Source organism: Dermacentor albipictus, chromosome 6 (assembly GCF_038994185.2).
Source record: "Dermacentor albipictus isolate Rhodes 1998 colony chromosome 6, USDA_Dalb.pri_finalv2, whole genome shotgun sequence".
In the NCBI taxonomy this organism is placed as follows: Eukaryota; Metazoa; Arthropoda; class Arachnida; order Ixodida; family Ixodidae; genus Dermacentor; species Dermacentor albipictus.
This window is the reverse complement of record NC_091826.1, coordinates 61,957,639-61,973,885: the sequence shown is the minus strand read 5'-3', so window position 1 is coordinate 61,973,885 and position 16,247 is coordinate 61,957,639. Positions and strand designations below refer to the sequence as shown.

General features: G+C 46.8%; 1 protein-coding gene across 3 annotated transcripts in view; it reads right to left on the bottom strand.

Moving 5' to 3' along the window:
- LOC135896581 (phospholipid-transporting ATPase ABCA3-like) overlaps window positions 1-16,247 on the bottom strand; it is a 70,918-nt gene that overhangs the window by 38,138 nt on the left and 16,533 nt on the right. For all 3 annotated transcript variants that reach the window (XM_065425037.2, XM_065425038.2, XM_065425039.2), the window contains 7 exons: window positions 15,118-15,302; window positions 12,909-13,034; window positions 10,350-10,467; window positions 5,820-5,974; window positions 5,195-5,350; window positions 2,990-3,162; window positions 1,599-1,809 (listed from right to left, as the gene is read on the bottom strand). In XM_065425037.2, the coding sequence (XP_065281109.2) occupies window positions 1,599-1,809; window positions 2,990-3,162; window positions 5,195-5,350; window positions 5,820-5,974; window positions 10,350-10,467; window positions 12,909-13,034; window positions 15,118-15,302 (1,124 nt within the window). The remainder of the gene's footprint in view (window positions 1-1,598; window positions 1,810-2,989; window positions 3,163-5,194; window positions 5,351-5,819; window positions 5,975-10,349; window positions 10,468-12,908; window positions 13,035-15,117; window positions 15,303-16,247) is intronic.

The window sequence follows — 16,247 nt, the reverse complement described above, 5'->3', positions numbered from 1 at the left end:
GGCGAATCATTGACGAGGATATTGAAGTATCGAACTATTACGCGATCTAAGGCTCGTATATATTTATGGGCAGTATAAAAACCATCGCTTACTAAAGCGTCACGTTCATGTGTCTTGGGCGCCCTACTTGGCAAGTTGGTATTGGTGCTGATGTTATTAGCCATGAATGTGAACAGAGTTCACTCGATGATCGTAGGCACTTACAGTGGAAAACTGCATATGATGACGAGAGCCGACAAAGGTGAGCGTTCGCGCTTGCACCGAAGTGAATTTTCGGTACTGCCGTTCGATTCGCTATTTCAAATGCGCCGCACCTCCGAAACTCGCCAGATAACCTGACTTCCGCCACTTGGAGCGCGGGAAGATAGCGTAAATTAAGGTGCTGGCTTTCTTGGCTTGTTCTCGCATGATCGGCTTTTGCACCTACGCAGCATATAAAGTGAACTCCAGCTTACTGCGCGCGAGACACAAGGTCGATCCAAATAGGTCGCGAAGTTTCGGGCCAAACGCGGTGCAGAACTAATTGTCACCGACATAAGGAAGGGTGGTTATGGGAGCAGCGATTGAAGCGCGACAATGTTTGGAGAGTACAAACATTGAGAAAGAAAAAAAAAGCTTTTTTTAATTAAAGCGAGACAGTTAGATTCATTCAACGAAAATAAGATTCCTGATCAACTTTATATATGCTCGATGAGTACAGAAAAAAATTATTTTATTTTATCATTACCAATAAATAGTTTTTTGCAGTGCCCATCGTAAGAGGGAGCGTTGACGCCGCTATCACTTGCAATGCGATGAAGCTCTTGAAGTGTGCAGAAAGGCGCGCTCGTGAAGTTCACCTGTTACAATAAGCCCCCTTCACACGTTGGGCTGTTTTCTCGGTCGACGTTTGTCTAGATTTGGTGACGCAAGTAGCTTCATCTTTTCTTAACCCGTTCACTCAAAAGTAGTGGGTTACGACGGCCAAATAATTGTTTACCTTTTCATGCGACTGCGCATGCCGACGGACCTAGCGTCCGACGATAGGACCAGCACTCTACACCTAAAGCTTTCGTCGGCCAGCAAAGAAGGTATGTTCTGGGCATGGATGCGATTTCTACACTCGTACGGCTGACATTTTCCTTCATCGCTTTGCACGCTGAAAGCTCGAAACACCCATCCAGTGGAATGGCGGGGCATTTGGACATAGAGCTCTAACGGAACGCCACCATAACAAAATTCGCCCCTTTGCGAACAAAATGACGTCACTTCTGTTTTTAACGGATATGTAATCACATATTTTCTTCCACCGGAAGTGTTCCCTCATCCCACAAATGATGCTAAGCCCCGTGAACAGCCGGTGAACCGCCATGTTTTGAACTTATGCGCTTCTATGGAAGCTTTGCCACCAGGTACGTTTACCTTGCGAGCCACTCAAACACAGTCGCACTTGGATCAGCACGGCGACGGCGACGGCGCAAGCACCCTTCGAGTGCCCGTACAACTGCTATCGCAATAAAATCAAGCACTCTACTGCCCGTGTTGTATCACCTGACCACTTGACAGCACGTGGGGTCGGGCTTTATGTGGGCAGGCGCGAATGTGCGCCGAGCGTGTACCTTGAACATGTTGACGAGCTTCCGCGTCGCGATGATCTGCCCCAAGATGAAGACTGCCTCGTTGTCCGAGTTGCTCTGCAGCTTAGCCTTGGGCGCGTACTTGTGCAACAGCTCCTCGATCGCTGGCACGTTGCACCTGTGAAGCTTGTTGATTTTCATGTGGTAGCCCGCACCATATCGGTGCTTCAAGAAAGTCGGCGAGCCACCGCACCTGCGTGACGTGGCCAAAATGACTTAGACGCTGCGACGACATGACGCGCTATCGTGGATATTCGTCACTCTTGGGCTCAGTAATGTTACACACTGAACGTTTCAACACTATCGTCTGTCTGATACTTATGAGGTGACGCGGCGAAAGCTACGGAGGCAGTGCTGTCATAGCATATCTCTCCCTACGCATTAACAGTGCACTTGTCTTTGATGTCCAGCGCTTTCTACGGAAGTATACTTTGCATATTGTGGGCAGGAAGTTCCATCCAATGTTGTGGGCATCAAGGTACATCAAATTGGGCATTCTTTGTGCAACATAGTGCCACCTATGCGATGTGCTAAGTATTGTCTGCGAGGGCATGTGTTGCGCTGTAGCCACTGCCCGCATATACGTGTAACTCCACTCACTCCATAGTAAATAGGTGCAGATCTGCGACGCGCTACATTGATAATTATGTTATATATTGCGACGCAAGTATGAAGCATTACATGGCGCACACCGATGCCTTATAGACTAATACAATGCGATTGGGTTTTTTGTTTTTGTACCGTGCTATTCCTGGGACATGGAATGCTTCTTAGTGCGCAAGTTTGTTTAAGACCGACTTTAATGGGCGTTGCATTGCTCAAAGTTGAGTCTACCAGATGAAGGAATGAATGAATCGGTCGGTTGATCCGTTCTATACAGTCGCATCTAGGTATATACACAAGGGACCCCAGAACAAGGCGTGGCCTAAACTTTGCACAGAACGGCATTGGGTTTGAGATTTTTGTGAAAGACTTTGCATATCAGTCGATGTTTCCTTTAGGTCAAACCTGTGCATGCTGCGTTGATTATATGCAAGGTAGGTAGGTACATCGTTCATAATAGCGTCAACACATTGTGTCTGTGCTGAAGAAATCTCAATCGCTTGAAGCTGTCACATTCGTACAACTCGTCCAATCGCCAACACTATTAAACAAAACGAAGCTTCGCTATTTGTACGAATCATCTGCTGGCCCATTAACGTTTTAAATTATGTCGCTTTCTCCTGAATTGAACAATTACCGCAGAATTACTTTACTGGCCTCGTTGTTTCTTGTCGTGAAACTGTCCCTCCTTGCGCCTTCAAGCCTCGGGTCTAGCCCCGGTGTGCCTCGAGTAATTTTCGCAGGATACTCGCGTCAACGCGAGCTCGCACCTGATCTGTCCGTGGGCCATGATGACGATTCGATCGCCGAGGACGTCCGCTTCGTCCAGGTGCTGAGTGGTGAGGAAGATGGAGCAGGATCGGCGCACCTTGAGCAGCAACTCCCACATCTCGCGGCGGCCGTCCGGGTCCATGTTTGCCGTCGGCTCGTCGAGTATGATCACCTGAACGGATAAACGCGGGGAAAGGTGGCACAACGCTCGCCGCGGCTCAGTCATGCACTAAACTCATCGATTGAAGGGCGAGCTCTCTCGTCTACTTCGCGTACATCGGACGGTCGGAAAGGCAGCGTTCTCGCAAGATAAGCGGAAGTAGACGGTGTGCTGGTAAAGACGAGGAAACTAAATGAGTAGAATACTAATACTTTTAAGTATAGCTTTTTCCCTAAAACAATTGAAGCCTGGAATTCGCTACCAGGAGCCAACCGTTCTCTCCCATTAAATGAATTCTTGTCTGTACTCCCTCAACACTGCGCCTAAACTTTCTTTGTTGCCTATTGCATTTCTTTCATGTATTGTATTATCCACTCCCCAGCAGGCGCTGCAGTATGTGTAAATAAATAAATAAAATAGATAACCCGCCGCTGTGCAGCTTAGGGGCTATGGCGTTGCTCTGCTAAGTCGCGGGTCCCATATCCCGGCCATGGTGGCCGCATGTATATATGGGGGCGAAGTGCAAGAAAAAGATTATGTAGTTAGATTTAGTTGCACCTTAAAGGACGCCGGCTGGTCTAAATTAATCCGCCGTACCATAGTACGGCCTGCCTCGTAATAATATCGCGGTTCTTGCACGCAAGACCCCACAATTTAAAGGGACACTAAAGTGAAAAGTGATTTCTTCTGCATCAGTAAATCACCATTCTACAACAACAGAAACACCACTCTTACAACGATAAGACGTTTGGTAAGCCAGAAAAAGCGCGAGACGAAATACGGGTGGTGACGCCTACTTGAGTTCCCGCACGTGGGGGCTGTGACGTCTTGGATTTTGATGGCATCTTCTAGGGCCTACTAATTATATATAGCTGTACAGATTGACTACATTGTGTTCTAAAGGAACCAAATATTAAACATGCCAAGTTTCGGGAACCTTTATTCAGCCAACGCGGCCCAAATGCGAAAACAAACTTTAGAATCCCTGACGTCACGCTGACGTACTGGCGCTGGCGTTTCGGCGCGAAATTCAAATACTGATACTTGGACCTTCATTTTCTCATCTAATATTCAAACTATTTTCTTGAAATGACGTCCTGCAGGTTTCTCAAACAATGCTTTATTAGTCTAAACTGATTTATTGTTTCCCTTTAGTGTCCCTTTAAATATAAAGCCGGAACCCAATTCGCAAAAATTTCTTTTTTTTCCTAAGCGCAATTTGCCAGTGGCCGTCCATCCATCAGGATTCGCCGGAATTGTCCCTTAATTACATTTTCGGCGTGATAGCTTTCTTTATTGCGATAGCAGTTAAACGACGCCCCAGCTAAATTTGCGCCATCGTCGTCGCCGTCGACATCCACTTCGCCATGATGTTCCGCATAAAGTCCATACATCGCGGCCGCGCACCGTATGCTGTAGGTTCTTGTGAAAGCTTACGAGGAGCCGAGAAGACCGGGGCTTGATGCGGGGGCATCTTCTCGTCTTCTCGCAAGGCGGGAAGGCGGGGAGATGTGTGCGCGATAGGAGTGGTAAGGAGGGAAAAGTTATTGCGCACCTCCTCTTTTTACACCATTTGCGGAGGCTTAGCGCGGCCGCTGGCGTCCTACCTTAGAGGCAATCTGCGCTGGATTCGAAGGATAGCCGACCGGATATGGCTTACGGCTTCATGTACGCTGTGTTCTCGCGCGCCTAGTTCGTTGTGAAGCGAGAGGCAGCGCGAAGGGGAATTCGCTCGCTACTGCTGCCGCTCTTCCTCGCGCCAGCGCTCTGACAGCTAGTGTCCGCAGTCATCGACTGACATGTGCTCATGCTTTGCCTGTGCGCGCGTGACAACGTGCTTTTTAGTTTAGTTAGTAAACGAATGTCTACTGCAGTTTACTCAGCCGATAAAGCTAGTTACTTCGTACAGCTGTCCAATAATTCGCTAACGCCATTAATACTTCGCCCGTAGGGAGAAACCAACTTCTTGCGATTACGGGCGCGTTTGTTTGCTCTGTGCCTTACTTGGCTTCGTCGTACGTCAACGTCCTCTTAGCGAGCTCACCTTCGGCGTGGCTATAATGGCCATTGCGGTGCAAAGCCGTCGTTGTTGCCCCAGTGACAGGTCCACGGCGAGCGTCGCGCGTTGGTCCAGGAGGGCCACGTCATGCAGGAGGTTGCGCACCTCGCTGCGCGCCTTCTCTAGACGAACGCCCTTGATCTGGATGCGAAAGAAGGCGGTGACAATGGCAAAACATCGAAGTTATAGGCATGGGTGACCTAAAAAAAAAGCAAAATGAATTTCTTTGGGTCCATTTGCGCGCGGCAACTGGCGCCGTCATCTCTGTAATACTATTTCGCAGGCTGTCATAAGATAATGGATGCTTAGCCTACCAATTCAGATATTTGTATGAAGTGCGAAAATGTGCGGACATCAATGCATTTCTTCATGCCAAACGCTAACTTCAGTTTTTCTCTGCGCACCTATAAGTTTCCTCCGAGAACTAGCAATTCGTGGGACACTGATGCTCGCCATTCTAACTTTGCACCAACGCATTCCAAACTGAAATTCTAAGGTGTACAGCATACATATTCAAGCTATAATGTTTAAATAAAGAAATACAGAAGTCACAGTGTTGAGAGACTGTTTTCAGCATCGCTAGAAAGCAAGGAACCAGAAAGTTCCGTACGATAGCGAAGTACATCAGATGTTCCTCGACGCTCAGGTCGTCGATGAGGATGTTGTACTGCGCGCAGTATCCGATGCTGTCGCGCGCATCTCTTGTGCAGGTCTTGACGTCGTAGCCACCCACAAGCACGACGCCAGAGCTTGAGTCCAAGAAGCCTGGACGAGAGAAGCACGCACATCTGTGAGTGTCATGTGGCACTGGTCGTGCCGTAGCTTACAGCCCTATATCCTACATTGTTGGGGCAAACGAGATTCGTGGGGAGACTGCCGACATCGTGAATCAAGTTTGTATAGAGTGGTCAAGTGACTGATTTTTAGCAGCTGAATACTGGTATGCGTAATTCCAAGACGGGACAGAGGATAGGCATAGTATAAACCAACAAGTATGAACTAACTAAACTAGCCCAGCAACAAATTTTGTTGACTGATTTTTGTCGGCATCAGTCCCGAAAAAGAAAGCACACAAGCTTCATCGTTCTGTTGCTCTAAGCAGGCACGTACCCAGGGGGGGGCCCGGGGGGGCCCGGGCCCCCCCCGAAATCAAGTGGCATACCCCCCCCCCCCCCCACCCACGCCACCACTCCTCACACATTCCTAAAGCACCACCAGATCAATGTTGAGACTTGACAGCTGTACATCGGTCCGCATTATGCTGCCTTTTTCACTCCTTTTACATGGCGGTAGTTATCGCCATCTCTTGTATAGTGAAGGACAGTTTTCTCGTAGATTCCGCACCCGCGCGATTAACTCGAGATGCGTTCAGTTGTCACCATCTATTCAACCGTCACGCGCATAGCTGTTGCTTTTGTTAGTTCAACCTTCTTTGTTTAGGCTGATCCTGGGACAAGGAGAGGGATGCGGCTGTTACTCAGCTGGTCTGTACTCTCATGGAACGAGTTGCGGACGGAGAAAACGCCAGTTGCGTTTAACTTATCCCTTTGCTTCATTTTTTCTTTGAGTTACGGCTCGCCGCGACGCTGGTAGATGTCCGGAACCATATACACGTGATATGGGTTAGATAAGGTGGGAAATCAAGTAATGTGAAAGAGCGTCCATCATGGAACCCTGCAATAACCCTTAGACCCATAAGCAAGATGACTGTCGCCCGTTACCTCGTCTGTTTTTCCCTAACTGTATAGCACTTTACGTGCAAAATTGGCAACTGGAAACAAAAATCGTAAGGAGTTGAGAAATTCAGCGATCTACTAAGGGAGAAACCAAGGCAACAACCGAACTGCAAGCAAAAGCGAACAATAAAAAAGTTAACCGTTGTTTATGAGAATATTTATGGATCAACATCTTTTTATTTAAAAAGGAAGTAGAGAAAACGCCGCCGGAAGTGGAGAACAATTACTTGTTTTGAATGACGCTTCTACAGTTATCGGTCGAACCGCCTCACGTAGCCACTTCTCTGCTGTGCTTATGTGGGTGTTTTTCTAACCTTTCGCAGTGAGCGCAGTACGTCTAGAATCGCAGAGTCCTGCGCTCTAGGCGGTTGTATGGGACTGGCGGCCGCACAGCGTTACGCAATTCGCGGAACTGTCAAACCTGATCAACAAGGCGAAAATAACTGATATTCGAAACTATAACATGAGAAAGAGTGAAGAAGCCGCAAAAGATGAACGCAGCCTGAAATCAGTAAAAAAGAAACCTGGCCTAGGACAAACCATGATGTATGCACTAAAAGATAAGAAGGATAATATAATCAGCTATCTCGAAGATATAGCAAAAGCAGCGGAAAAATTCTAAGCTGACCTGTATACAGTACCCAGAGGAGTCACGATAGTTCACTTAGAAACAGTAATGAACAGGATACAGAAACTCTCCTATCGCTAGCGATGAGGTCAGAAGGGCCCTGCAAGATATGAAACGATGAAGAGCGGGAGGATAAGGTGGAATAGCAGTCGATTTAATCAAAGATGGAGGAGACATAATGCTTGGAAAACTGGCGGCTCTTTATACGAAGTGTCTATCGACTGCAAGGGTCCCAGGAAACTGGAAGAATGCAGACATTATACTAATCCACGCAAAAAAGGAGACGTTAAAGAATTGAACAATTATGGGACCATTAGCTTGCTCCCCTCCCAGTATTATATAAAATATTTACCGAAATAATCTCCAATAGAATAAGGTTAACACTGGATTTCGTCAACCAAGGGAACAGGCTGGCTTCAGGAAGAAATACCTTACAATGGATCACATCCATGTCATCAATCAGGTTATCGCGAAATCTGCAGAATACAATAAGCCTCTCTATGTGGCTTATATAGATTACGAAAAAGGCATTTGATTCAGTAGAGATACCAGCAATCGTAGAGGCACTACGTAATCAAGTAGTACAGAACGCTTACGTAAAAATCTTGGAAAATATTAGTACATGCGTGAGGTATTTGTTTGTTTGAACGAGGCGCGTAGGCGCCATCACTCCAGAAAAGAGGAGGAAGAACGAACTAGGCTCGCGCTGTGAATCTAACCGGTCAGCGCATCAACCGTTGTTGTAAATATAATCTGTAAATAGTTTCTTGTCTTACTGACTCGTCTTTCGCGTTAGAATATGTACAGAGGTTCTACAGCTACTTTAATTCTACACAAGAAAAGCAGGGAGATACCTGGAGAGAAAGGGGTCAGAAAGGGAGACACAATTTCTCCAAAGGTATTTTCTGCGTGCTTAGCAGAATTCAAGCTATTAAACTGGGAAGGCTTAGGAGTAAGGATCGACGGCAAATATCTCAGTAACCTTCGGTTTGCCGATGACATTGTTCTATTCAACAACAATGTAGACGGGTTACAACAAATGATTGGAGACCTTAACAGAGAGAGTGTAAGAGTTGGGTTGAATATTATTATGCAGAAGATGAAGATAATGATTAATAACCGGGCAAAGGAACAAGAGATCAGGATGGCCAGTCGGCCACTAGAGACTGTGAAGGAGTACGTTTACCTGGGTCAATTAATCAGAGGGAACCCTGATCATGAGAAGGAAATTCACAGAAGAATAAAAAATAGGTTGGATCGCATACGGCAGACATTGCCAGCTCCTGACTGGAAGCTTACCATTATTATTGAAAAGTAAGGTGAGCAATCAGTGCATTTTGCCAGTGAAATATGTCCAGTGCCAATGCATTTGCCAGTGCATTTCCCAGTGCATTTTGCCAGTGCATATGGGGCAGAGACTTGAAAGCAAGTTAAGGACCACGCAAAAAGTGATAGAACGAAGATTGCTAGGCATAACGTTAAGAGAGAACGAGAGTGGTTTGGATCAGAGAGCGAACGGGTATAGACGATATTCTAATTGACATCAAGAGGAAAAAATGTAGCTGGGCAGGTCATGTAATGCGCCGGTTAGATAACCGTTGCACCATCAGGTTTACAGAATGGGTACCAAGAGAAGGGAAACGCAATCGAGGACGACAAAACACTAGGTGGAGCGATGAAATGAGGAAATTCTGGGGCGCTAGTTGGATTCGGTTGGCGCAGGACAGGGGCAATTGGAGATCGCAGGGAGAGGCCTTCGTCCTGCAGTGGACATAAAACAGGCTGATGATGATGATGATGATGATGGGGGTGGTGGGCCCCCCCCCCGAAAAAAAATCCTGGGTACGTGCCTGGCTCTAAGGCAGTCACAGTGACATACAAAGCTATTAAAAGAATGCCACAGTCTTGCCCGGAAGGCGAAACCTCTAATAGCAGCAGCAATACTAACTAAGAATAGTAGTTTTATATGCTGTGTAAAAATTAAGAGCATTGTTGAAACGATGGCGTGAGGAAGGGCGGCAGCAGCAGCGAGTGAGTTGCCCTTTGTGCTGCCTCTCGTTTCAAGCCAGCGCACGCGAAGCCACCAGCCCTCGGTGGGCCTAGATTCTATACCCACCGTACGTGGCTTTCAAGGTAGGGACCGCGCGACCACGCTCATCCATGCCGTACGCAGACGCCGCCGTAGTAGTACGCCTCCTCCCCTCCCGTCCCCGCTGTTGCCTTGTCCGCGATGGAAGACGGCGCGCTTCCTCCCCGAATTTCTCCCTCACCCGCTAGATCAAGCCTCCATCCTTACCGGGTCACACTCGCGCGCTTTTACTCCCGCCCCCAGGAAACGACAGCGATGTTATCGCACTTGTACTTTATATTGAACATCACGGCTTCGTCGACGTCAACGTCGACAGCGATAATGCTTCTGGGGTGTCCATAATAATTGCTACTGCAATAAAGTCAAGGAACATGCAACAGGTCGCGTGCTCCCTTGTTGCGCGTTCCTTGTTTTGCACTAACTTCGTGAGCGGGCGTGTCTGCCACCGCACAACGCAACAATAAAGCTACACCAGCTGGGCCCTTTTCAAGCTCCGCTTACTTTCATTACGTGTGCCTCGGGCATTACTGATCCACTCTTCTTCACTTGTCGTACCAACTTCGTGTGTCACCGTGCCTGCCACAGGGCGGTGTGAGCATTCTACCGACTCGGACAACAGAGTATTTGCGGCTGCATTCCAAGGGCTGTCGAGTCGGCTATGTGACCAACAAGTGCCATTCGTCTCACCGGTGATCATGTTGAGCAGAGTTGTTTTCCCTGCGCCGTTGTGTCCGAGAAGCACGGTGATTTGGTTCTCGAAGACGCGCATGGAGACGTCTTGCACGGCCACCACACCATCGTAGTCCTGCAGGCACAACAATGACAGAAGCATGGGACAGCTGAACGGTCCTGACAAGCTTACAGATATAGGAACAATATGAATACAGTCTCATTATGATTAAAGCGATAGTTTTACGACGAGATAATGGGCTTTGTCCTAAAGAGTCCGGACGGTCTGACAGGATAACATGTGAGTGAGGGAAGCTGTCTAGGCTCAACGCTCACGAACGAAGGCGAATGCCTCTGCAGGTGTGTTCTGGTAGCCACGTGATGCGAAGGACAGTTAACATGCATAACAAGACTTGTTGGCGAGTTGGTTCATGTCAAGGAATCAATAAAAAGAACAAAAAAAAGTACGACAGATAAAGCAGGGAGCAGCACGAGAAAGAACGTTTGCACTGTTCACTGTCCAGTTTTTTTGTTCTTGCTCCTGATATGGTCGGTTAAATAATGAATACGAAGGGAAGGGGAGTGGAGGGTGGAGGCGGGTTAGAGGGCCTTATTGTATTAGCAAATTGCCGTTAACACTAAGTTTGATTGAAGTAAAGAGCTTCAGTGTGAACGGAGAAACAACACAGACATTCGCAGTCAAACGGAGACGACAGGATGAACAGCGTTCGAACGAGGCACTGTTTGCTGAGTCAAGATTTCGACGAAAACAAGTCTTGTTGCCGAAACGTCGGCTCCCGAGACAGGCATTTGTCCGACCACTGTTCAGAAGCATTCGCCCTCTTCGTAAGTCCTCTCCACGTGATGAAAAATCTGAAGGTTGAAAACTTTAACGAAAGAGAAAAACTACAACAAAGTCGAGGGCGACCAGCCGATCGATTTTTGCATTGCAGGATTTAAAGCTTAAGATCAGACACACCAAAGGGAAACGACATCCTTTCTTTCAGTTGTATAGGTTTCGCGAATCGAAATTTCTTGTTATGAGAATGACAACGCTACGACGCTCATGGACTTTGCAAGATCATTTATTTACTTAACTATTCATCTCTCGCGTCCTCTTAATTGGAGTAGTGAGTGATAGTGGATCGATTATTAATAATATATATATATATAGAGCAACGCCACGCATTACAGAAAATCTAAATTAAGAACAAAACATTAGTAATTAATGCCTTTTTTAATTGCACAGAAATGGTTGCGATACCAGAGAGAAAATGTTATCTTGTAATGAACTTGGTATCATCAATCAGTACCACGCGGGGGACGTCGTTTTCATGAACGAAGTTCACTTGTTAGTCCGGCCACCTTCCGGTCGCTCTGTCTATGCCTGCTTCTCGACTTTTTCTACTTTCAAATTTGCTGGCATTCTGCTAGCATAACCAGTGTCACGTAGTTTCCCGCGAGGTTGATATATTGCCTTTCTAAACGCAACATTTTCGCGGACGTTAACAGTGCTGTCAGGGAGAGCGTTCCAGTGATTGATTGCTCTTGGCAGCGCGGGCACACGAATACTTGAGCAAGGCCCAACAGCCGGCTTGACGTACGATGAGGCTGTGCTACTGTAATGTAAAATACTTCGATGTGTGTAGTAAACAGTTGAATGGAATAAACCAACAGAGGCTCTCCCTCGTCGCGCTTGGAATGACGAAAGGGAGAAGCAGCATCTTCTGTTAGTCCCACTAGAGCGATTATAACAATCCATGGTGGTAAAACACGCTGCTTAGTTTTGTACGGATTCCGCAGAATTGATTAGGTTGATGACCTTGACTAGACGGGCAATGCGAACTCGAGTTGTGGACGAACTAATGTCTGGCAAGCTAGTTTGTTACGAGAGACGCCCCGTGAACAATTATTGAAGCACTCTTCCGTCTTAGCAACTTAGCTGTGAGGGATTTGGGGCGACTATTGCAAAAAAAAAAAGGATTTTCACTGGCACATTTTTTTCTCCCGTAAAAAGATACGTATGAAGACAAATGTATTTCAGACTTGCCGGCGACTGAAATCTCTTCATCCAGACGAAAGAAAAGGTTTCTCAGGAGAAAAGTTTCACCAGAGAATCGGCCCTGGCCGAAGAGAAACGTTTGTTCTTAAACCGCCTCAAGCCGGCATTCGGCGCGAGATCAAGCTAGAGGTGGCAGGAGCATCGCTGCATTAGAGAGAAGAGGGCTGCCAAAGGTATTTTTGAAGCGCGAAACGGCGGGGCGCTTCGCTACGAACAATTAGGGTGAGGTTTGGCAATTAAAATTGCTTTTAGCTGTGGTGGCTCGACGATGTAACCCCCTCCGGCGTGACACTGGTACAGAAAACGTGCAGGACATCCCCATCCTACGTGACGAAAAGCACGAACTCGGGAAACGGGGGACTGTAGCCTGACGTGCAAGATATTTCGGCATTTTCTGCCTGCTTCGACGAGTGGGTGGCCTGCCTGCTGTCTCGCATCTGGCTAACTAGGTTCGAAATTTCGATTCGGAGATGCGGAATAAGCGAAAGGCTGCGCCGGTCCGCGTCCGCACTTACCTTGCTGGCGTTGATGATTTCGATGGCAACCAGCTGGTTCGTCGGCTCTGGCTCGAAGTTCACCTGTTCGTCGACCGACTTGGGTGGCGCTCGCAGCTCAGACATCCTCGGAATCCAGTAGATGCTCTGAGCGTGCGCGATGGGGCGAGACGCAACTGGCTGTACTCGTGCTTACCGGTTCCCGACTTTCAACATTCGTAGAATATTTCGAAGCGCATTCTCGTCAACTGTGTACGCCGCCAACTGCTCCGTTATGTAGTGGGCCTAATTAGCCACTGTACTACAGAGTGATTACAACGAGGCCTACAGTAGGTTCTACGCTAGAATGCCCTTGTAGATTGAGTATAGATGAAACGTTTTCGTTACGAGATATTTCAAAACCGAAACAAGTCCCATCGGTAGCGGTTACTTCCCGGTGTTCTTACCCGAAATTGACCCCGGCATTCAGTACACGATGCGCAGACCGTATCACAGATATTATGCTACTGTGAATAGAGTTGGTATACTCCTAACAGGGTAAACAAGCCCGTAAATAAGTTAGTTCGGTAGGTGAATTCGCTTGCGAACTGAAATCTTCTTGAATAAGCGTGCTGACAGTGAACCGTTAATTGCATGCCACAGGAGACATATAGGTAAATGCGGGAAAGTTTGCTTTCCCGCATTTCCCGCATACCACAAACGCTCATCTCTTCATGTCGTTATGTGCCGGTTACCAAGGTCTGCTTCTAACATGCGTGACTTTATGGCTTTCAACTTTGGCTGCAGGCTTTCCCCTCAGCAAAAAAACTTATTTAGTGCCTCTCTAGATGGTCACTAAAGAGGATGTAGATGTATTTTTTTTTAATGACAGCTTACGAACTAATCACCTTACATAGTGCACACTATTGCCTACGAGATTACTGAAAGCAATCTAATGGGAAGTTCTTGCGCCGCTAATCGACCATACAGACGTGTTGACATTTGTTCATACAGGGTATATGAAAAAAAAGAGTGCACTTGAAATTCCTGCAATATCAAATTCCTGCAAGCCTCAGAACTCATTTCACCACAGAAGGAGACATAGTGAAACAATTCTAGGGAGCATTCGGTCAGGTTATTGTGAAAATTAAACTACTTTAACTGAAATATCTGGACAATTTATTCTCACCTATTTTAAATTATTCAGCTATATTCTTTCTTCTATTCTAATGTTTACGCCTGACCATCTGGCTAGCACGAAGCGAGCGTATATTTATAAGCGGGATCTTGCTCGCTTCATTCATGCCGACGGTGAAAGGTAGAAACGTCACTCATGGACATCTGCTCAAGGCATGGCAGTTGTGTTGTTCGGCATTTAAAATTTTGTGAGTGAAATTTGTGGGAATTAATTATTCTGAAGAAATTAGCAGCGTAAGCATTGTGCCTTTCCGGAAGTAATGATCAACTCCTAGGATGACGAACTACAAGCATTGCATGACGATAAATCGACTGACTCTAATTTAAAAAGCTTATTGGTTATATCTTCATAATTACCTCCAAGTCCTACCTCCTACCTCGAGTGCTCCTGGCTTATGTAGCTCTGTAGTGAAAGTAATGACTATCGCTCAATCACTACACCTTCTCTACCTTTAAGAAACTTCAGACGAGTTCCTTGAATCTTGAAACACTGTAGACAGTCTCCAATATTTCATGCATAAAACAAATCTACAGGGAACCTACAGATGTTCAAATTTATTACCACGAGGGCAAGCTTCAGCAGCTACTGGCTGGTGGCCCATCATACATTGTATGTCCGAACATTGCTAGCTGTGCCAATTCTGCGCTCAGTGACCATCGCAGTTCCCCGTTAGCGTTGACTGCGGTTTCGCTTTTCTCACGTTTTCAATTGCCCGGAGGTTGAAACCGAAGCGTGCAACAAACGAAAACGTGAAATATCGGGTATAACGGGCCGCTTATGTCTTGACTGTTTTAGGCTTGTAGCGCAGCTCAGGAAGAGCGAAAAATGGAAGGAGGTAGGGGTAATCAAAGGGAACGGAAAACAGAGTGAGCGCTCACTCTGTTTTCCATTCTCTTTGATTACCCCTACCTCCTTCCTTTTTTTGCCTAAAACCTAAAACAGTAATGACACACCAACTCGCCCAAACTGCCACGCTTATGGATGGGCGGAGAAAAAGGGTCACGTCCTCGTAAGGCGAACGACGCTGCTATCGCACCTGCGAACCGCGATTACCTGAAAGGGAAATAGATACGGCTTCGAGATGCCGGGGCCCACGTGCAGGGCGTTGTCCAAGTACCACACCAGGAAGATGATGGTGCAGTCGCACATGAGGCCCACGAACAAGAGCTCGGCCAACGTGATGTTGTCCGGCGTCGCGGAACGGTCGTAGAAGTTGCTCCAGTTTGCCCCGTTGGGGACTGTGAGCGGAGACGCAAGCGTTGTGGCCGATTGCTTGCACGAGACGCTACGACAGCAGGTTATCTTCTCTCTATTACACATCCGTTCTGTACTGATACTATATATACTGTAAGGACTATTAACGTACTTCGTCGTTTTCATTTGTACATAGCCATCATTATCTTTCCGGTTCTACTACTTCTTCGCGCGTGAGCTGGGGCGGTGCCTTTTTTTGGAATAAACAGCGCTGCTACTTGATCGGTCTCGGTATTATAATACTTTCTTATATAGAGAGACGTGCGCTTTTCACTTGAAATTGTATAGAAAAAAGGCCTGGCGCTTACCGCTGCTTTGTACTTGCTCGAATTTCACAGAAAGATTGCATTGTATGATCCGGATCGTTTATTGCAACACTTGGCACAGTTACCCACCACCTGGTTATTAAGAAAAAATCGCACTTTCGTCCGAAAGGCGAAGCACTGCTCATGAAAGCACTGCCAATCATAAGACGAAGTATGTGGATTGCAAAATTCAAGTTGTTTATAAAATATCGTGCACTTGTGGAAAGGTTTGCGTAGTGCAAACTAATCTAGGTTCAACTATAAGGATCCAGGAAAGCATGCGATCAAAGGAAAGAATGACACTGGTTCACATTTGGCGGTTCATTGCAGCTTAAGATTGCGTAAGCCCGTTTTTGATAAAACCGAGATTTAGTGCAGGCATAGTGCGAAAAAAAAATCAAGGGAAATAGTGGAAGCCTCTTACATGTTTTCGGAGGGTGACAGATGCATCAGTCAACCCTCGATAGCTTTGTCACAGGCAGAAGTGTTTTACCTTCGGGGGTTTGTGCGAATCAGTTCTTGATCAGCCGGCTTTGCTGTTGCCACGTCTATGTTATTTTCGTTTTCTCGTGCACACTTGAGAGGGTGGGTTTTTGTGCTTTCGGCGTAGTTTTCTATTTATTC